At 53.2% G+C, this 21,624-nt stretch overlaps 1 protein-coding gene across 1 annotated transcript; it reads right to left on the reverse strand.

Moving 5' to 3' along the window:
- Nucleotides 1-902: 902 nt before the first annotated feature.
- Nucleotides 903-16,636, reverse strand: SLC13A2 (solute carrier family 13 member 2). Its single transcript, XM_019545842.1, has 12 exons — nt 16,083-16,636; nt 11,955-12,083; nt 11,464-11,600; nt 9,677-9,897; nt 8,614-8,803; nt 8,268-8,390; nt 7,538-7,759; nt 7,132-7,244; nt 6,318-6,439; nt 4,098-4,259; nt 3,311-3,448; nt 903-1,810 (listed from the first exon to the last, which is right to left on the reverse strand). Exons 1-12 carry the CDS (start codon nt 16,182-16,184, stop codon nt 1,676-1,678), a joined length of 1,794 nt encoding a protein of 597 aa, XP_019401387.1. The 5' UTR covers nt 16,185-16,636; the 3' UTR covers nt 903-1,675.
- Between the last annotated feature and the right edge of the window lie 4,988 nt (nt 16,637-21,624).

The raw sequence follows: 21,624 nt of genomic DNA on the forward strand, positions 1-21,624 counted from the left end.
TCTTCGTGGTCCCCTGTGTAAACATGTGTGTGCCTGCCGCTCCATGGATGGGTGTGCGTCTGTACAAGGCCAGGCTCAGCACTATAACTCCAGGGAAGCGAGAGGAGGGGACCGCGAGCCGCCTGCTTGCTGGCTGGCAGATACTTTGTGGGTTTGCGGTGAACGCGTGTTTGGGGCAGACAGGTGGGCACCCCCTTTCCTCCGCACATTTTGCACTTGCAGCTCTGGGATGAAGTAAGCTTGGTGTCACACTGTGCTGCAGCTGGTGCTGAAGAGGCAGGGTGCCAGAGCGAGGATCGACCTTCGGTGGAAAGCAAGATGCCCCCCTCCCCACCCTTCCTTGGGCTCCCGCAGGCGAGGACGGCTTTGCAGGTGGACTGGGCTGTACATCCTCTCCCGCTGTTGAAGCACTAGCTGCTTTGGGCCCTGGGGCAGGGCAGGGAGCCGCGCAGGCTGGCTGGCACATGCCCATTTCTAGCACACCTGTTGCCACCTAGCGATGAGCTGAGCCCAGAGTGTTTATTTAACACCTGGCGCATTTGGGGCCTCCCGGGGCGGATCCGTTCAGCCCTTGTCTAGCAGCTCCTCCCTTCGGCAGGTCTGTCTTCTGCAGCAGGCCGCACGCCTGGGCTGAGAAGGCTGCCGGCATCCAGAAAGGCAGCAGCAGCTCGGGGTTCGCCTCAGCCTGAGTTCTGCCCATTGCCCAGCCTGTCTCTGTCCCACTATGCACAAACGAACTGGTGTGTCCTTAGCAGGACAGGACACACCTGTGTTAGCCTGCAATCTTAGCGGGACCTCTTCTCCACCTGCGCTATTAGCATCAAACCTACCTGACCATGGGAGATGGGGCCGGACCTGTCGTGAGGTGGCAGCCCGGGCAGAAAAGCTGACCAGAATGCAGACATTGCACAAAAGTCCTTTACTTCAGCTGACACTGAGGAAAGAAAACTTTCCCCACTCTCAGGAGAACACGACTATTCCAGCTGTGGCCTTCAGAGCTCGAGACGCCTATCGACGGCCACAGGACTGAAACCAGCCGCCTGTTCCCGGGAGCTGCTCTGGACCTGAGCTACGGACCGGTCAATAAATAAAGTACAGAGCAACAGCGGGGGCTGGACAGAGCTCTGATCTGTCCCTAACGGCTGAACGACACGCTTTTAGTGTGCCAGTGGTAGAGCGCATACGCACGCTCAGGTGCACATGGAGCTGTGTGCACACATGGGGCTTTACAGTTCATTTCAAGGGCATGTGCATGCACACGTGCTCACACACGTGTGCACACACACCAGGTACCATTCCTCTCTCTTGCACAAACGATCTTGTTGCACTTGCTCCTCTTTCTTTGCTCACTCAGTGCTGGATTTGGCAGGTGAAGTCGAGAGCAGATAGATGGGCTGGGAGTGGGGGGAGGGGGTACCTTTCCCATCGGTTCTCTGGAGACAAGCGCAGGGGTTGCACGGTGCCAGGCTACATCTCATGGCTGGTGTAACCCTTCCCCTGCGTGCTGCAGAACAGTCAGGTGACTCCGTGGCAGTTCTTGTTTGGGTGAGTTTGCTTCTAAATGACGTGTCTGCTTCCACAGATGTGGCCTGTCTCATGTTTCTACTGGCTCAGCAAAGCTTACGTAGATGGGGGTGGCCTCCTCGGCAGCTGTTGGTTGCCCTGTTTCTCCGTGTCAGTGGCAAGTCGCTAACGTGCTGTTTGCCCAGGTCGGGAAGGTGTGGAGCTGGAAGAAGGAGTAGCCCCAGGTGTTGATGGACAGGGTGATTGTCAGAACCCCCAGTATGTTGAGCATGAATCCAGCCTTGGCCTAGGATTGTGAAGACATGGAGTTGTTGGCTGAGCTGAGCGACCTCTCCCACCCTGCTTTTCCTGGGGCTCCCAACCAAGTTTGGCACCGTGTCCATCCACGGGCCTGCTTTGCATTGGGACCTGGAGACCCAGGGGCAGGTCTGGGTCCTTTGGTCCATGCACTAGTGAGTACGGGAGGATGAACAGGCTACTGTGCTGGGCTTCCCAGCCGGCCTCAGCACCACTAGCAGCAGAGCTGGCGAGTCCAGAGCCCAGCCTGGGGTACAAGACTAGCCCGAGACACCGGGGAAAGACGTGGGTGCCAGCATGCGTGGCGCGAGGGTGGCTGCACTTGGGCATGCCCTCAAGGGTCGTGGTCACAACAGATGGGATTATCGCCATTGCGTGCAAGGTGCATCTCAGTGCACAGCTAGGTGGGGAGGGCAGCGTCAGCTGAGATGTCTTTACGCTGCATTTGTGCAGCACCGAGTCTGGGCTTCGGCGGCTGGACCAGCCCCTGCATTCCCGTGCTGTGCATGGTACCCCTTTTCCTAGCGTGCCCTGCCCAGCCCTCCACACCAGATGTGGAGGGGTGTAACTGTGCTCCCCAGCACTGGAAATGGGAAGGGATATTTCTTCCAGCAGGATCTGGGAATTTTCAGGCAACTTGATACCTCCCTGGCTTTGTTGTTTGACAGAAAGGGGTATTTTTATGTATAGCAAATCCAATATGACCTGGCCCAGACTTTAACCTGCCTGATTTCCTGCCAAAGATGTCATTTGCATCAGGGGAGCTGGGCTCTATAACCCGGCTGTCGGGAGAACTTTGAGTTTTCGTGCGCTTTGGACCAAGTCACTGCAGAGGTCTGGGACCATGCCCGAATCCCAGACTTTCTCTCCCAGAGAAATACCTGCTGGGATGTCTGTTGAAGTGGTAGGGTCAGTTCTAATGGAGTGATCTCTTAGATCAACTACAAATAAATGAGTGAGAGGGCTCTTGTGCAGAGGCTCACCTCCTCCTGTGCTATCAGGAGAAAGACCGCCGACCCAGCTGCAGTGGCAGGCCTGCAGTAATCGGGACGGGGTGTCTGAGGCTCTGCCGAAGCACTGCAGAGGGGTTAGGACCCAAAAGCTTGCAAAGAACTTTTCCCCAACTATTTAGTTGGTCTCATAAAAGATATCACTTCTACCCAAAGAGCCTCGCCTCCCCACCGTTTGCACGTGGGTCTCGGCACCACTGCGCCGTTCTGTTTCCCATCCGCTCCCTGCAGCTCCGGGGGCAGATAAGAGACCTAGTCCGTGCAGTTTCCTTGGCTGGTTGCTGGCAGTCCCTTTCTGGGCCTCCCTCAGGTCACAGCGAGCCTGCGCTAGCTCACACCTCTACACTTTTTATTCCATGTGAGCTTAGCAGGGCACCCAGGGTATGACGCAGAGGCCAGACTCTTATCCCAAGAAGCTGGCTAGAAAAGAAAACGCAAGCCAGGGAGCCATATAACTGTGAACGCCCGGTCGCGCTTACCATGTCCAGAACCTTGAGCTGGCCGTAGGAGAAGACGATGGCGTTGGGCGGGGTAGCCACTGGCAGCATGAACGCGAGGGACGAAGACAGCGTGCAGGGCAGCATAATGTAGAGAGGATGGAGGCAGATAGCTTGAGCCTGCGGGACAGGGAGGGGAAGGTGGTGTCAGCTTCGATGCCCTCCGAGGCCATGGGCATAGCGTAGTCTGTCTGTGCCTGGCAGCGACATGAGCTCTGCCCCTGCTGCCGGTTTTTTGGGCCTGCGCTGGACGCTCCTCATCGTTTCTTTTCTGGGGGAAGCTAGAGGGTCCTATGACCGGCTTGTGAAGGGCCGGATCCTGACTGAGGCGCTCGGCCACTGCTGGAATAGCAATGGGGGTTGAATCCAAGAAGAGTAACCCAAGTGAAAAATGTCATCAGGACCAAACCCGTGGGCAGCTGAAAAAAAACTCTGGACTCAAGGGGAAGTGCCTGGGGCACGCTACGGCTCAGCGTAGAAACAAGCAGATCTGGAAGAGGCCGCAAGAAGTCATCTAGTCCGTGCTGTAGCTTTGAGGCATGGTGGAGTGCCTCTGTCGGTCCCACTGCCTTTCACCAGCACTGAATTATTCTGGAGAAGTTGAGCTGGGTATTTAGAAGACACCTGCACGTACACACGTACGTGCCCCTTAACCCTCACTAGCATTGCTCGAGTACGTGACCTGTCCGCTGCCGGCCTGTAGGAGTTGGAAGAATCGAGCGTGCGAGAGGCTTTTCTGCCAAGAGCAGTTTGCAAAGGAGGGACTTACCATTGAAGCCAGAATAGGAAGGAACAGGGTGGTGGTAGCCACATTACTGGTGCATTCAGTGAAAGTGGCAACCAGGAGGCACAACAGCAAAGCAATGGCGGCATGTGGGATGTTCTGCAAAGGGGTCAGCTGGTTTCCCAGCCACAGAGACAAACCAGACTCCTGGAAGAGAGGGAGAGAGAGCTGTCAGCAGAGCCGGGCCCTGGTCCAGCGCCAGAAGAGAACTGGCTCGCGGCAGGTTTCCTGGCCAACCGCACGGGCGCCGCTTGCAGTGGTCCCCGCTGCAGCTCTGCTCCCGGCAGAGGCACAAACAGGCCTTGTTCACAGACAACAGGAGGCAGCGGGCTGGAGGCGGACAAGCGCGCCTTTTCATACTAATGCCTCCCTGGTATAAAGGGAGTCTTCCCCCTTTCCAGGCTGTTTGGGGCACGAGTTGCCCTGACATCCTGATGTCTCCTTAGAGGTGTCCAGGCAGCGAGGCTGCCAACATGGGCTGCTCGACAGTGCCCACACGGGCTGCCCCCCGACAACCCTCGCTACACCCAGTATCCCACTGCTGCTTCCTGCACGTGTCCATGACCTCGTCTTTCCACTTTACCAAGGCAGTGGACACTTGTCCAGATCTCGTCCTCGTCCCATCTCAGCTGCTCCAGCTACTAGTATCCCCACAACACGATCTGTTTGGCTCCTCACCCTTCAGTCGCCTCATTTCCCCCCTTTGGTTCCCTTTTCTCCACTGCTTCTCAAATTCAGCTTGCTCTCACTCATCAGATCCTTTGTGGTCTCATCCTGCTCATGTCTTATGTGGTATCAAGCTGGGGTACTGGCCTTTGTTTCCTATGAATCAGACCTTCATTATAAGAACCAGTACATTTTCTCCCAGGTCACCCTTGATGTCTGCGAGTAGGTCCCCAGACAAGTCTGCGACACGCTATATTAGTTCTCTTCTGCTGTAATGCCTACGAAAGGCCATGGCAAGTACACGTCTGGTGTGCTGTTACCGCTGCTTCATTACACTAATCCCCACCATCTGTTTGTTGTCTCCAACTATTGTCTTCTGTCTTATGCTGAGATTATAAAATCTCAAGGATTAGGGCCGCCTTTCTCTTGGGAATGTGTACCTTCCTCTCATGATGGCGCCTAATCCCTGTCCGGGGTTCCAGCCGTTACCGCAACAAAACTAATGGCTCATTCCTAGGAAGCGCTGTCTATTCGAATCTGCACTTCCTTGCATTCAGATGACGTCAGGGTCAGCTTTCCAATATTTATTTGCTAAAATGGGGGAGAGAGGAATGGGCTACGCGTTGTCTGGCAGCTCAGCTGAGTCTGCTGCTGCTCGCCCTTTACCTGTGTGTCACCAGCGCTTAGAAAAAGCCTTCTGTCTTAGACTGTTCACTGTATTGTGCCATCTTCCTCCTGGACTTTATTTGTCCACGGTGCAGCCAGACTTTGATAAAAGTAATAGTGGCTGAATTGGGCAGGGGAAGTGGATGCAATGTATACCCCCAGCTCTAATGTCAGGAGTCTGCATCGGCGGGGCTGGCGGCTGCGTGGCTGGAGCACGTTGCACAAAGGCAGTGCTCAGCAGTAAAGAGGCTTGAAATAGCTAGTGCTTCTCGCCCACCGTGGCACGGTTGCGCCAACACAGTCTCAGTGTGTTCAGCCCTGCCTCCCCCTGCCCCTGTGTGACGAGGGCAGAGGGCGGTGGCGTCCCTCCCTGGCTCTAGCCGAGAAACTGGATGGTTTGTGCGGCTGGGGCGGCCCCTAGCGTCACACGGGGATAAGTAGAAAAGGAGAAAAACAATATCCCTGAAACATGGAAGATGTTGTAATTAGCTGTTTTGAAATGAAAACTTCACGGCTGAACAAGAGAGAAGCAAAATTCAACATCCTGCCCATCAGGTATCGAGCCTGCTTCTGCCTATCGTCTGTGCTTTGCATGCACAGTCCTTTTTAAAGTGGGCTGTCATACCCAGGGGATCCCTGCCATCTTTTAACTCCCCTGTGCAAGATGAAGTTTCATTTCTACCTGGGAGAACTTTTATAATCTTTGAATTCTCCTTAGCCTGCGGAAGGGCGTTTGGGCCTGAAAGCTTGCAAAGAAAGACATTTTTCCCCTGCTATTCAGTCAGTCCAATGAAAGATATCGCCTCTACCACGAGAGTTTTGCTGGCCAAAGAGGTGTGCATGAGGGCAGATGTTTCAGATAGACCACGTTACCTCACTGCCTTTGGCCAGAGCAAAGCCGCCTCCTAGCAGAATGACGATGTTCCAGGCCATCTTCTCATTAATGGTCTTCCACTGCAGGAGGGGCGGAGGCACTCGGACCTGCCCTGCGCTACCTGAAATCCAAAGCCATGGCATCAAGCTGGGGAAGGGAAGCTGCATCCTGGAGCGCAGCCCTGAGCTCCCTCCTGAGCGCAAGGGGAAAGAATAAACTGCGGCTGCGTCCATGGGGCCGGGGCCGGGCGGTTTCCCCTGCGTGTGCCTCCCCTAACACAGGGCAGTGGTGCCCTAATGCCCCATCACAATGGCAGTGTCCGATGCTGGTAAAGCTCCCTGCCTCTTGTGTTGCCCCTGAGAGCAACTGGAGGGAGATGGACTTTAGGCCAAGCAGCAGAAAATGCTTCCCGTCAAGGAGATCAACTAGACTGTAGATCTTCCTCTCTGCAGAAGTGATGACAGCCTTGTCATTTCAGAGCAGGCTGCAGGGAGCTTGCCGGGAGGTGGTGGGGCGACCACGTGTATGGGAACATACCCTCGGAGCTGTTAAATGCTCCTTCCAGAAACCCCTTGTCCCGTCACGGGCCCTCCGGCCTCAGCACCTTTTCTGTGTCATTCCCTAGTGACTTAACCTACGTGAAACAGTCATTCTGCATGATCAGAGCAAAGCCCTGCAGGAAAGTCCAAAGGGGTCTGAAGACATGTCCCCTGTTTTGCTCTGTGGGATCTCTTCAGTGCTTTCAGATCCCCCTGGGTATCTGCGGTGCAGGGAAACTCACAGCTTGGGTCTCATGTCTGAGCTGGCTCTTACCGTTTTCTTCAGCGTGCCTAGAATTAGCACGAGAGAAGCAGCTGGGAATCTCCGAAGGGATTATGAACATCAGAAGCGAAATGAAGATGACCACTGTTGCATCCGTGACATAACTGCAAGAGAGGGAACAGGAAATGAGTCTAGGCGCGTGTTTTGGGAGTGCGGCGGGTGAGGGAGCAGGGGCAGCACTATTTGGGGCAATGCCTCACACCTAGGTTTGGCATGTTATGGCTGAAAGCTGGAGCCAGAAGCTACATGAGGCTTACTGCAGCTGGGAACAGAGATCCCAGGTTGTGGGTGACAAGCCGGGTAATCCACAACACCATACCTAAAGGGCATTTGTACATGCCACAGTGTTTGATCCCTGTTTGACCCTAGTCTTCAGTGGGCTCTTTAGGTTAGCTACCTTTTGCCATCCTTGGTGAAGGTATAAGTTGCCCAGCCTGGCATGAAACCAGGGTCTCTGGTAAACCAAAGCAGCACCAGTGCTACGAAGAGGAACAAGACGGCGATTTCGGAGAATTTCATGGAGCCCAAGTTCTTATGCTCCTCCTTGATAACGGCGTAAGCCATTCGCTCCTTTGTCTTCTCAGAGGTGTTTGAGGTGCAACCAAAATTCTTTGCAAAGCTAGAAAGAGACAGAGAAGCAAATGTCAGAGCAGTTTCCAAAGTCGGCCGAGCTCAAGAAAACAGATTGTATTGGAGTCCAAATTCTCGGACAGCCAGGGTGTATTGGTGGCATTTATTATTTCTGTTATCATAGCACACTTCCATGGAGCAGGACAGTGCATGTGGGTGCTACGAAGAGGCACCAGAAAGTTGCTCCCTGCCCCAGGGAGCTTAACATCCAGATGTAGGCAACATCGAATGCGTATGGACAGACAGAAAAGCACAGAGCAGCGCAGAGGCACACTCTTCCTGGCACCATAGCCAAGGAGACTTTTAAGGATGCATTTGATGGAGAATAATGAAACAGGGGCAACCAGCGTGCACGATGCACAGAGAAGAGTCAGCAGAGGGATGCAAAGGAAGGGGTGATGGGGCCCAAGGGACAGGCTAGATGATTCGCTGCCCCTGGGCATTGTAGTGTCTCCGGGGCAGGATCGGTGATGCCTCGGTGAGCACGTGCCACTTACTTAAACCCCAGGAAGAGGATCTGGAGCCAAATCCAGGAGAGAAACAGCAGCAGGAGCATGGTCGGGAAAGCAAAGGTGAACCACGAGGCGAAGTTCACGATGTTGCCGTTTTCAGGGAAGAGCCTGTCAACACAACGGGTGTCAGCACCACGGCTCTGCCCCCACCGCTGCATTGCAGCCGGTGTGCCGGGGGCGGGGGTCTGGGGCCAGGCCAGGGGGCACCCTGTCCTGGCTCTGCCTTCCACTGTGTCCCCCCCTCACGTATTATGGCCCTGCAGTGGCTGCAAGTTGGCCTTAGCCACAGTTACAATCAGCAGCCCCAGTCCTAGGGTCCAGCCAGACTTACTCGTCCACCTGTCCCTTCATCACCAGGTTGGGGGTGGTCCCCGTCAGGGTTGCAATCCCGCCGATGCTGGAAGCGTAACAAACGGAGAGGGACATGCCCTTGCAGTTCTTCAGGTGCTTCTCCTCTCGCAGCCGCTCCTCCTCCTCTCGCAGCCGCTGATCGTCCTCCACCGTCAGCATGTGCCCGTTACCTGGGGGCAGAGACCGAACAAAGGAGGTGAGCAAGCCTGCTGGACGGAGGGGGCCTGCCTGACACTCACGTCCTGCCTTGGCATAATAGGCCTGCCGTGGTGAGGCATGGCAGCTGGACATGGTCCCAGGGCCCTGTCCCCTCCATGGCTGTATTGCCCCAGGCAGAGAAAAGCCCAACGCAGTACCTGACGGCACCGTGGGCAAGCACCAGCACCTGGAATTAGGAGCCGCGCTTGACCTGAGGTGGGGCAGGGGGAGAGCGGGGAAAAGCTCAGGAAGCTGCAACAGAAATGCAAAGCCCTGGGGAGCAAAGCTGCCCACCCTGGCGCAGAGCACTTGCAGTCCTCACTCGAGCGCCAGAGCGGGCGGAAGAGGAGGGCAAAGGGGAGGCAGCTGCTCGGTCATGGGCACCAGGGTCAAAAGGGACCATCAGGACAGTCTCCTCTGACCGCCCGGTGCGAAACAGGCCGAGGATGTCACTCAGCCGCTCCTGAACCGAGTCCAGTGGCTTGTGGCTGAGCCGCGGGGTATTTTTAGAAAGGCATCTAACTCGATTTAGAGACTTCATGGGACGGAAATGTGATACGTCCCTAGGCAAGCTCTTCCAGCAGCTACTCGCCTGTCTGCAATTTTTATCCTGTCCCAAGGTTGAATTTTTCCAGTTTCAGCTTTTGGCAATTGGGCGTTGCTATGCCTTTGCCTACACGCAGGGCCGTCTGGCATCAGACATCTCTGATGCATGTGGGCACCAAAAGTACTTTTCTCCCTTCTAAACTTGCAATTTGGAAGCAGCACCACGGAGGCAGGTGGAGGACGAGAAGGCATCCAAGTCCTCCCGTTACCTGAAGGAGACAACACCCGCGGCTCCACACCTTGTTTCTCTTTGGAGGCCTCCGACTTTTCTGACCCCTCCTGCAGCTCAAAGGCTTTATTGACGCTCTCAGACGTGTGCTGAATTGGGCCTGCCTCCACTTCTGACTTGTGCAGCTGCTCCAGTACCGCTTGTGCGATGGGCACCATCATGGCCGTGGTGGCTGTGTTGCTGATCCACATGGAGAGGAAGGCAGTGACAACCATGAAGCCCATGAGCAGCCTGCAGTGAAGAGGGAAGGTCATGTCAGAAAGTGAGGGCACGAGGCCTTCTATCTATTGCCCCTGCCACCCAGCCTCTGCCCTCCCTTGGACACAACAAAGATTAAAAGCATCTCCTGCTCTCTCAGTCCATGAGCACACAGGGTTTACTTGTACGTAGGATTAACAACCAGTCCACCCTCCCTCTCAGGGTAGACAGGAAGGCTAGAGGGGCGTAGGAGAGGGAGGAGGGGCAAGGCTTCCATGCTAAAATGATGTATGTGGTGTAATGAGCTCAACGGCATCCCTTTGTGACTGCACTAACGACCCCTTGGGCTGATCTCCCTTCTCCAGTTCTGCCTTCTCAAGCTGTAATGCCCTGCAGATGCTGTTCAGGCTAGGCTGTGCCATGGGCCTTGCTGCAGCCAGACGCCACTTGCTGCATCCCCGTGTGGCCCTGCTGGGGTTTTCCCTTGGGCCGATGTCCCTGCAAGCCCTGGTGAGGTGCATTGCCCCCCTTTACCACCAGTGGGGACAAGTCGGTCTGAGTTTCTGGCCTGCAACGTGGATCCCACGCAGAGCTCCAATAGAGAAGGGGGGCTGTTGCACCAGGGATTGCCCAGCGAAGCCAATGTACCAGCAGTGTGGTGCTGCCCTGGACATGGGACCAGAAAGGTGAGGGATGGGAATCCCCAGAAGTCTCCCCAGTCACAGCCCCCGTGCCCCAGGTTTGGCCAGTGCAAACCTGCTCCACTGTTGCTTGGAGGCGTCTGGGCAATAGAGAAGCGAGGCCAGCTGTGCTGAGCAGACGAGCTGCCCGCCTGGTCTGGGATGCAGCTCCCAACAGAAGCCAGCGTCAGATGCTTGTGTGCAGCCTCCGTAATGCATCCATGTATCATGGGAACTCCTTCTGGAGCCCAGATGGGGATCGGTTTACACCGTGAAGTAAGGAGATTATTTGATCCTATCTTGTAGCTGCAGACATAAAAGCCTGCTCCTTGTTTGCCTCTTACACTGCTACGTGCCTCCTCGGCAGTGAGGGTCACCAATTATAAGCTGCATGTAAACTGTTTTGCTTTTTTCCCATTTTTTTTTCCCTTGGTGCATCTCTTGGGACAGGACGAGCTGGCAGGACCATTTCACTCCCTCCATCTGTCTCATAGACTGCTCTCTTTTTGCTTTACAGTCCCCCTTTCCAAATCAAGTGGGCTCAAGCTCTCCCATCTCTTTATGTATGGATGCCCTGTTGCCCCCCCCCCAGGCCTCCAGCTGTTCACACAGAGCTTTTCTGTGGTTTGGTGTTTGGTTTATTGTTGCCCCTTCCCCGCGGTCTCCTGGATGGACAACTTTAAGCATAGCCTGTGCAGTCAGTCCATATGGAAGTGGAAAGGAGGAGAGGAGGTTGCTGTGTGTGTCAGAGGATCCAGCGGTTCATTACCCAGCTCCCAGCTCCGGGTAGCACTGGGAAGGTGTAAGACAGCCCCTAAGGGATGGCCCCAGATGAACAGCAGCCCATGTGATTTCCCAGCCTTTCACTGCCAGATACCTCCCTCACCCTGGCATGCGTGTGTGTCAGGTGCACACTCACAGGGCAGGCCTGACCCCGATGATCAGCAGGACCCGCAGGGCGATGCGCTTGTGCAGGTTCCAGTGCTCCACCGCAATCGCCACCATCAGCCCCCCGATGAAGAGCATGTTGGTGTCCTTCAGATACTCCATGCAGACCTGGAGGGCAAAGTGGGAGGGGACAGCACTGCAGACAGCAGGACAGACGGTCGGACAACTGAGCTGCCGGAGGGCCGTGTCCAGAGATGCTGCCAGCCTGGCCACGTGCCCCAGACAGCTCCCGAGAGTTTTCCGGCTCTGGGGAGGAGCTGGACACGGGTTCATCCCGGATTCCTGGCTCCACGGGAGCGTCCATGGAGGAAGCCTTGTCCCTGAAGGACAGTCCCACAAATTTCTCCCCCTCGCCCCCATGAAGACACCTGGTTCCTACCGACTGGTGAGACCGAGACAGGCAGATGCCCCAGGAGAGGCAGACTGACAGACGTGCTGATGTGGCAGTGCTGCATCGCTTACTTGGGTCGAATCCATGATGTCCATTAGCGGGAACAGCAAGACGGGGAAGAGGGCTGTGACGGCCAGCGGCAAGGCTTCTGTGCACCAGAACAGGGCCATCAGGATGATGACGTAGCCGCATCGTGCCTCCTGAAAGAGGGAGAGCGCTGGAGCTGCCGCTGGGACTCGAGTCCTTCTCTGCTTCTGGGGATTCAGTCCCAGGCTGCCTAGACACTTCCCCAAGGGCAGGCCAGGTGTGGAGAGGGGGACACAGTACTCTGTTACCTTTTCAGGGGAGAAGGAAAGGGGCCAAAGTGTGCTGGCTTTGTGAGGGACCCTTTGACAGGGAAAGACCAGAAACTTGCACAAGGAAAAGGGGCCCGGCAGTGACTTTGAACCCTGCCGAGATAAGAATCAGGCAGTTTCTGAACAACTCTTTTATCTTGCTGATGGCAGCAACTACTTCTTGAGTTTCTCGTCTCCAAATGATTGAACAGTTGAGTTAGTTATTGATGTAGTCACGGCCCCTCTGGTTCCCTTTTCTCTCTGCATATTTTAAACCAGAGCCTGGATGAACTCTGTGGCTTGTGGCACAGCCTAGATTCCTTGCGTTGTAAATCATTATATGTCTTTTATTTTTGTTTGCTTTTTTCTTCCACCCACCACAGGCTTGAAACAGGCTTCCTGGCAAACTACCATCACAGCTCGGTTTCAAATCCTAGTCACTTTGGCTGACCGATCTGTGATGGTGCTTGGCTAGCTGCTTTTGTTACGCTTATCGAGACGAGGCTCTTCGTACAGTTGTTAAGCAGTTAGCCAAATCCCTATAGTGCTTTGCTAGCTATCCAAAGGGCCATGAGCCTTTTAGTCAAGGTATCTAGTTTCAGAATTATCTAGGAAATTTTTTTGCCCTTTACCCTGAATCATATCAGTTGTGCAAAGGTAGCACATTTATGCTTCATTTTCTAATGGCAGTGGCTCATCAGCACAGCCTTTTGCCATCTACAACATTATCCAAAGGCTTGTGCCTTCTCCTAGAAAAGATGATCCCCAGGTTCACATGCTATTGTTTCTCGAGGGGATAGGGGCTTACTGCTGCTTTGGAAAATAGCTCCTTATACTTCCCTCAAAGCCCAAGGAGCACAAGGTTTTGAAGGCCCAGCCATCTGCTTCCAAAGAGTGCAGCACATGACTGAGGCCGTGTGTATACATAGCGGTGGTGATTTGTGTTTTTCAAGTCAATGTTTCCTTCCTTTTGACTTGCAGGAAAGCCTTGGTCATTATGTCTTGCTCTTGTAGACTCAGCAGTTCATGTCAGGCCCTCTTGGTAACTCTCAGCTGGACAGGCTAATGACTGAAGGAAATCCCCCTGCTTTTTTTGGAGCTAAGAGACTCCCTTGTACTTCCTGCTTAGCGAAAATCCCTGCAGGGGAAGGTGGGAGCTAGCCACGCCAGCCCCAAGAGGCACTGCTTGGCCACCGCAGAGGAGGAGCTTCTCTCCCACGGCTCCCACCGTTCCCAGTCTAGGCTGGGAAGGGGCATGTTTAGACTCCTGGAGGACAGAAGAGTTCAGTCTCTCTCTTGATGGCCTAAGAAATCCTTGTAGCTGCTGCCAGCCATGCCCACTGTGATGGAGGGACCAGCTGCAACCCACCCAGTGGTTCCACGGAGGGACAAAGACCCCTCTGATGGAAATAACCTCTCCCAGTCACTGCCAGCTTTGGCCGCGTTGGGACCAGTGACCTTACAGTGGGAAGTTCCAGTTAACGGCAGACACCTCTCCATTGGGCTCTTTAGGTTTCTGTTGTGATTGGGTTTTTTTGCCACTTCACTTGAGCAATCAAAAATGGATTGCTCTCATGACTTTCCTTTAGGTCTCTGTGTGTCATGATTGTTGCCCTCAGGGCACTTTCTGGATGGCAATTTGTATGCATTTATGTGGGGTCTTGAACAATGCACCTCTCTGTGCTCCCGCAGTGTAAATACAGAACACCAGAGGCTTGGGTCGTACCCTGGATCAGAATGGCAGGGTGCTTGCTGATGAAATATTTGAACAATGAAGTAAGGCTGTAAATCAGTATTAGTGGAACTCAGATCGTACAGAAAAAACATGACTGGAACGCAGCCGGTACACACAAAAAATAAATCAAATGCTGAGGGTTCAAAAAGGATGTTCCCTAACTGCCCTTAACTCTTATGCGGTGTCTCTGTCCACCTGTTCTCTGGAGACATCTCTGAATCATGTCAGAGATTATCCATATATCAGCTATTCCAGCAAGTGCCTCCTTGGAACAGCAGACAACGAAGACTAAGTTCTTCAACCAAGGTTTTCGAAAGCAGTTTATAACGTGGGGGGGGATGCATGTTCTGGATGTGTCAGGTCGGGTACCAGACTAAGGCATCCAGAATCTATCATTGCAGAAGTACAGAAAATAACCCCAACAATCATTTGAAGACTGCTTAAATGCCTTACAGTGAGAGGCTTAAAGAGATCGCTGCGAGAATTTCAGCAGAAGGAAGACAAAGAGGTGATTGTATTGTATTGAATAAGTACTTCCCCAGGTATCAAATGGCAGGTTCTAAAGAGTTTGTTAATCTAGTACTGAATACAGTTTATAATCTGGACAGGCATAACAAGAACCAAAGGGCAGAATCTGAAGCTAGGAAAATCCAAACGAGACATTACATTTCTACCCATGGGAATCATTAACCCTTGGGATGGACTGCTGAAGAGCAGTGGTTTCTCCATTCCTTGAGGTTATCAGATCAAGGCTTCACGCTTTCCTGGAAGTTGTGCTTTAGCCAAGCAGGAGGGATTGGGCTCAGTGCAGGGGTTTATGGGCCTGGGTACACAGGAGCCAAGACTGGATGAGCTAATGGCCTAGTAGTTTACAATCCGTTCTGAAAACCTTGAGTTGCCTGTATACCAGGCCCCATTTGCTCTGTGGCACGTTAGAACCAAATTCCCGAGTAATATGAATAGAGTCTATCATTGTGAAATACCTTTCGTTCCCATTTTGCTCCCCTACACGTGCAGGACTATGGCATAGGGTTGAAAATATTGTTCACTGATGTAAAATGTACCAACAATTTGTTGTTCCAGACTGCCTGCACACTCAGGCACTTATTTACATTGCATTATTTTACATTGGGGTCATGTTTTTAAGATCATCTCTGCAACCATAAGGTCAAGAGACTAGACGGAGATTCTCAAAGGCTGGAAGGGTAGGCAGGTAACCAACTGCCATTGAAAATAGGTGGACGCCAAGCAAGAATTTACACCTCTGATCCAGCCTGACCCATTTCTAGACTCTCTGTTGAGGGTCACAAGGTAAAATATTGGTGCTTCTTGCTGTCAACAGGCAACTGAAGCATTTCAGTTTCTGGCTGGAGTGGGGCCTGCCTTTGGGTGCGTGCTTCACTTAGGATGGAAGCAGTGCTCCACCGTCTCCCTCTACAATATAATTATCTGGGATGGTTCTGGTGGGAACGCAGCTCAGAATTTCATAATTCCCTATAATTTTACGGGGAAAAAATGCTCAAGAACTTTTCAAAAAACTGAAATAGTCCCTGTTTTTGTCCACTGGATTATAGAAATGTCCTCTGGGTAGAGATGACACTTGAAAAGCAGCTGAAAAGGAATGCCTGAGGCAGTCAGGGGGCTGATAGATATTATTGGGTTTAATTCAGCAAAGCACACAGGCAAGTACTCTGAATAAAGCATGTGCAAAAGCTCTCTCCAGAATTAGGGCCATAACATGAAGTGGGGTGCCTGTACCTGAAGGCACGTCTACACCCCAGAGAGACTTTTCCAAGCAGCAGCATGCTCCAATGTGCAGGGCATGGGCACCTCTGAAGCCTCTGCTTCCAGTCGGAGGCAGCCTGCCCGGAGCAGCACGGTGGGCATCGCTGCCTGGCACACTACATTTGCAGTGTTAACTCGCCCTTTTCCCATACATGAATGGGTCCAGTCCCCTGCAGGATCCTACCCACCATCACTGGGCTCCCAGGGCAGGGTTGGAAAGGCAAGTCCTCAATAACAAGCTATGGGAATTAAGCAGGGACGAGGCGCCTGCTCCGACTTGGTCCTCTCATTTCCGAGGAGCCGTGCTGTCCCGACAGCTTGAGCACAGGTACGAGGGCTCTTACCTTGGTAGGAACGACCAGCGGCAGAGGGAGAAGCACTATAGGTGTCAGCAGTACGATCAGGTAATTCCTGTACGCCAGGATCGTTCTCCCCAGGGTTGCCATGGTGCCGGTGCGCGCCCCGGGCTGAAAGGTACACAGGTCTGTTCCTGGGGTTTATATAAGGGCTGTGAAGCAATTACCATTGACCCTAGCAGGTGGGGTGTTGTTTTTGGAGCCGCAATCAATGTGAAAGGAGAGAACAAGGAAGAACAGACCAGGAACTTTCTGAAGACAATCCTTCGGATGCTGGTTAATGCAGCAGAGGAGTTAACTCCTTGTGTGCAAACAGCCCCACTTCGCTGTGCAAGAAGAGGGGCCACAGGCCCACTCCAGTGTCCTGCAGCAAGACATTTTGTGCTCGTTCTTTTGCTGGCAACTGGAGTACAGCAAAAGGCCGGTAAAAGGGGTGTGCTGTGTAGGAAAACATCTTGCCTTGGAAGGGAGATGGAGTAGCCCTGGGGAAGGGAAGACTCTTCCTCTGCGCTCAGCCCAGTGTTTTGTTCTTAAAAAGCTTGGAAGGATTACAGACGGTGGCCGTGTGTCGTGCTCCATGTGGGGGTTGGGAGAGGATGTACACGTGATGCTCTTTCTCTGAAAGTTTAAGGCAGGTGCAATCAGCAGGGCTCTGGTGACAGACAAAATCACTGGGGCCGAACTCAGGTCACCAGACACCCATCGTTCCCTCTCCAGGGATGGTATCTCAGCCTAGAGCCTGGCAGCAGAAGCAGGGAGGTGCCTAAGGCCTCCTACACAGTGGTGCTGCGCACTTCCCCACCAAACCTTGGGGTCTCTACGTGGCAGTGCCGCAGCCTTCCCAGAGTGGCAACTGCCTGCAAGGTTGGGGGCTGGAGGTCATCACCTTCCCACTCCCTCTCCCCCTGTGCCTGATCAACCCAGGAAGGGTTTGCCCATGGTGCAATGAGCTGCCCTCGGGGGTCCTGCTGTGCATCTCTGCTGCCACAGACCTCTGAGTGCAGCCTTGGCACCTTGAAGGACTGAACAGGCATTAGCCACTAGGCAGGGCTGTCAAGACATTGAGAGCACCAGGCTTTCGAGAGGCTTCCAAGATGCAAGCAGAGAACGACCCGAGCCCTTTCAGTTCAGTCACCAGGAGGGACTGTTTCATGACCGTAGCACGGGACGATGACACGGTGACAACCACGGTGCAGGAAGATGTCACACCATGCTAAACTGGAGCAGCTTGTACAGGAACAAGAGCAAATGGCACCAGAGACCCAGACAGGGGTGAATGCAGTAGATGCCGTCGATCTGGCGGGTCTTCATGCACTCGCACGCTTCCAGCCTTCAGCGCTTCCTGGACCAGGCCTGCATGGGTCCTTGTTATAAATTCACGAAGGTCGGGGACATGTGAGCAGTTCAACTTCTGAGTCAGCAGCTGGAGCGAGTCATACAGATATCTGCTAATTGTTGGTAGGTTTTGCAAACATACACCTCCCAGGCAATAAGGACAGTGTCTTGTTGCCAGCCTTGGCCATTTGCAAGGGGTTTAGGCCAAGCTGCAGAAGTGTGGCTAAGCAGAAGGCCCCAGAGCCCGTTTTGGAGTGATTGCAGCATGAACCGTTGCAGAAGTGACAAGTAGCTTGGTTAGCAAAGTGAAGGAAGCCATCTCGGTGTCTAACTAAACACAGTTAAACAAAGCACAAGGCCCGAAAGGAGACATTGTAAGGGAATGCAATACATTAAATAATCCAGATACACTGTATCACAGTTTTAGTTTAAACTGTTAATAGTGTTGATTGATGTAAGCAAATGTGTCAGGTGTTATTTTGCTTCAAGAAACATAGTTTTGTTAATTTGTAAAAACAAAAGCAGCCTCGTCAGAAACCCCCACAAACCGAGGTAAAGGAGAACCAGGCTCGCGTTAAACAGCATTCCACAATGGGGAAGGAAGAGAGAGAAGAAACCCTCTGTTACTTCCCCACGACATGCATCCCAACTCAGCGACAGTGTCCACGTCCACAAGAGATCTGTCTGGTTCAGTCCAGTTCCAGAAGTTTCACTGAAACGAATTGAAACAAAACCAATCTGAGATCATGTATTAAATATCAGAACCAGCCATCTATAAATATATTGGGCATAGCCTGGAGGGAAATTTAGAAAACTCAGCAAATTCAAGAAAACCTGCTGCCAGCCTGTGCGCCACCCTCCTCCCCGCTCCCCCCAGCTGGCACGAGTGAGTCATGCTGTCCCAGGGAGCCACATAGACTTCGGGATAAATGTTTGTTTTTACCTTTTAATGTGCATGCAAATAAAAGGTTGGGTTGTAAACCTGTTTCTGCCTCTTTTATCACTAGCCTACCCACAAGGTTACCTGCAATCTAGGTAACCATCTACAGAAATTAAGCCACAATGGGCTGGATTTGCTACTGGTTATAAACCAGCCTAGCTGAATGTGTAGTGGCACAGGTGTGCACCAGCAGAGACTTTGGCCCAGCTTCTGTTCAACTAACATTACATCCCAGCAGGTTCAGGTCTGAAATCTGGATCTGGGCACAACCTTCACTGCAAGCTGGACCTGAGGCAGAGGTTCAGGACTGGGCCTGGGATCACGGGCGGTGGCTATGTTTTTGCACAGACAGTGCTCCAGAAATACTGGCAGGAAAGTGGTTCTGGTGACAACAGCCTGATTTTTACTAAGGGAGCACAGGCAGAAAGGAAGACAGCGTCACACTCCGGGAGCTTTGAGGGGGCTTCATTAGTGAGACTGAGGATAAAGTAACAAAAAGGTGCCCAGGATCTAGACCGTAAGCAATAAAGTGCCCCCATGTGACGCTGTCTCAACCACCCACAACCTTTTTCTCTGAGAGCCGGTCTGCGCTGCAGCCCAGGTCCTGTAGTGAAATGGTGGGATTAGGAGCCAGGGGAACAAATCCCTGAGCTCCACAGGAGGAAGGTGTTAAATAATTGCAAAATGTTGTTACCTTGGACAGCTGTGCTCTCACAAGGCCAAGGTGAGAGCGCTCTGGCAGGAATCAGCAGGTGACCTGTTCCTGCTCTGAGTTACTTCGGGGACCCCTGTTCCCAGTAATTGTAATGGGTTGCATTTCCCAAGCTTGAATTTCTCAGGAAACATGGTGGTGGTTTGTATAATATTGACAAAAGCTGCTTCCCTTGCATTAAAAATTAATCTAATTGGGCTGGGCACTGGGAAGGGGGCTCAAGGACTGGGCAGAATTGATTTCAGTTCAGCTTGGGTCCCTCCATAGTAATAACCATAAATAAGGGGCATAATTGTACATAATTGTACAAAGGGGCATTGTTACCAAACTAAGAGTCCATAATGGAAAAGGGATTTTTTTTTCTAGAAAACAGTCTCATCCAGGAACAGTTGAGAACAGCAATTAAAGTTAATAACAGTGCTCTCATTAGGAAACCGCAACAAAATCTGCAATTAGGAAAATATTATCCTGGAGCACCTGCTCCGGCTGACGGGCGCTCTGCACAAGATCCAAGGGGGTGCATGCACACGTGGCTGCTTCAGGTTGTCCTGCTCCCTTACGACCTTCCAGGCATCCTCAGCCCCTGACTTAATTTCTGTCAGACTACCCAGGTTCCCATGTCTCCAGTGGCAATGCGGATGGAGGGGGGCCGCAAGCAGAGAACGGTGCTGGTGGCTCTTCACTGGCAAAGCACCCAGGCTCAGCAGCTGGTAAACTGGGGTTGCAACTGTCTTCAGCTACCAGACTGTGCCCTCAATTCAAGACCTGTGTATGTAAGAGGAAAGATTAGATCTTTATCCCCATTATTCTACCTTGTACTTCTAGTTCGTAAGCCTAAAACCATGCTCTTATTCGCAGGCCTCTGTGGGCAGCAGGAAGGTCTGTTCGCAGCCGCAGACAGAAGTGACTGGACAAAGCAACCCCGCTCTTCCTCCCTTCCCTCTCCCCTAGCAGCTCCACACTCGCAGGGGTCTCTTTCCAGCCTCTTATTCACGCAGGTGCCTTCAAAGCCCTGGGCAGCAGGAACAAGAGCACCACCCAAGCTTACTACCTGATGGCACCAGGAAGTCACCTCCCTGCAAGCCGACCCCAGCTGCTGCAGTCCGCTGCACCAGAAAGGCTTGCAGGGCAGTGACTTGCTGGTGCCATCAGATAGTAGAAAGCTTGGGAGGTGCTCTTGTTCCTGCTGCCCAGAGCTCGCAACCAGTGCCTGAACACTGCCTCTGCTTTGCAGGGAAAACAGCAACGCGGACCCAGAACTGGCCGTTCTGGCTCAGGAGAAAGTGGTATTAGCTGCTGTGCATCAGGCAGGGGCTAAGGATGCCTTGACCAGGCCTTGAATTCCCCCCATTCTTTTTGCTGGACTACCGTGGTCCACGCAGAAGAAGGCGGTTTCAAGATGGTCAGTAATGTGCCCCATGAACCAGAAGCAAAAGGGCCTTGACTGGGGGCTCTGGAGCCCTGCCCTGTTGTGAAGGGCAATCAATACTCACCAGCACCAAGGAGGACCCCGGGGGAGGGGGGACGTGCCAGGTGCTGCCCTGGCCCCAGCCGGGGTTTCTCTGCTATCTGCAGCGGAGATGCATGGGAGGCTGTGGCCCAGGTCATGGGCACTAACCAGCTTGCACTGTAATACCACTCGTATGGGAAAGCCTTCACCCGCCCCGTCAGGGCCACGTGGCTTCTGCCACCAAGCAGGGCTTCCCGGAAAGCTGACAGCGATGCCTCCACCACAAAAACCTGCGCTTTGCAGCTGCTCAGCGCTGCACTACCTGTCCCCAAACAGCACTGAGCACTAGGTGCACTGTGCTATGGGCGATGCGCGAGAGCCTTGCCTAGGAGATCGACCGCTCTTGGCAGGTCTGCTACTTGCATTTTCAGCAATCGATAGTTTGTTGAGTGGAGATAAAAGCCACAAAGGACTTTTACCCAAGTAAATGAGCTCTCACACTTGCTCCCCAGCAATGAAGGTGAATGTGGTAGGATGCTATTTTTAGTTAAGCAGGGGCACATTTTGCTGCATGATGCTTTGAAAGGAAATACAGAAGTGTCAGTAAAATGCCAGGGGTTTCTGCTCAACTTTGTGACTAATCACTTTTGCCACCAAAGGGTGCAGAGGGGGAAACCGCAGGTACGTTCCTGGTGGCAGAGCTGCTGATTCAGATTTCTGCTTGCTGGGGTCATTAACTGATAGGCAGCTTGTAACAAACTCATTCACTCTTGTGAATTTTATGATGAGCTTCTTGATGATGCCTCATTTTCCTGCAATCCTGTTGAAGATTAATCAGTTAATCGCCCCATTGACCAAGGTAAAACCTCAATAAACTTTTATCGGAGCAAAATCCGTGTCCTGAGCACTCAGATTCACTCCGGAGCCCGGCGCTGCCCTGCAGCAGAGGGCTGGGCCCGAAGCCGGCGGCGGCTCGTGCCCCGGGCTGGCTCTTTGTCGCCCAGCCGGCGTAAAACGATCTGCCGCGTGGCCCAAACGGCGCCCGGCTCGGCCAGCAGCAGCGTGCCTGGAGCCGGGCCCCCCGCCCCCGGGG

Source organism: Crocodylus porosus, unplaced genomic scaffold, assembly GCF_001723895.1.
Source record: "Crocodylus porosus isolate Cpor-Errol unplaced genomic scaffold, CroPor_comp1, whole genome shotgun sequence".
Lineage (NCBI taxonomy): Eukaryota > Metazoa > Chordata > Crocodylia > Crocodylidae > Crocodylus > Crocodylus porosus.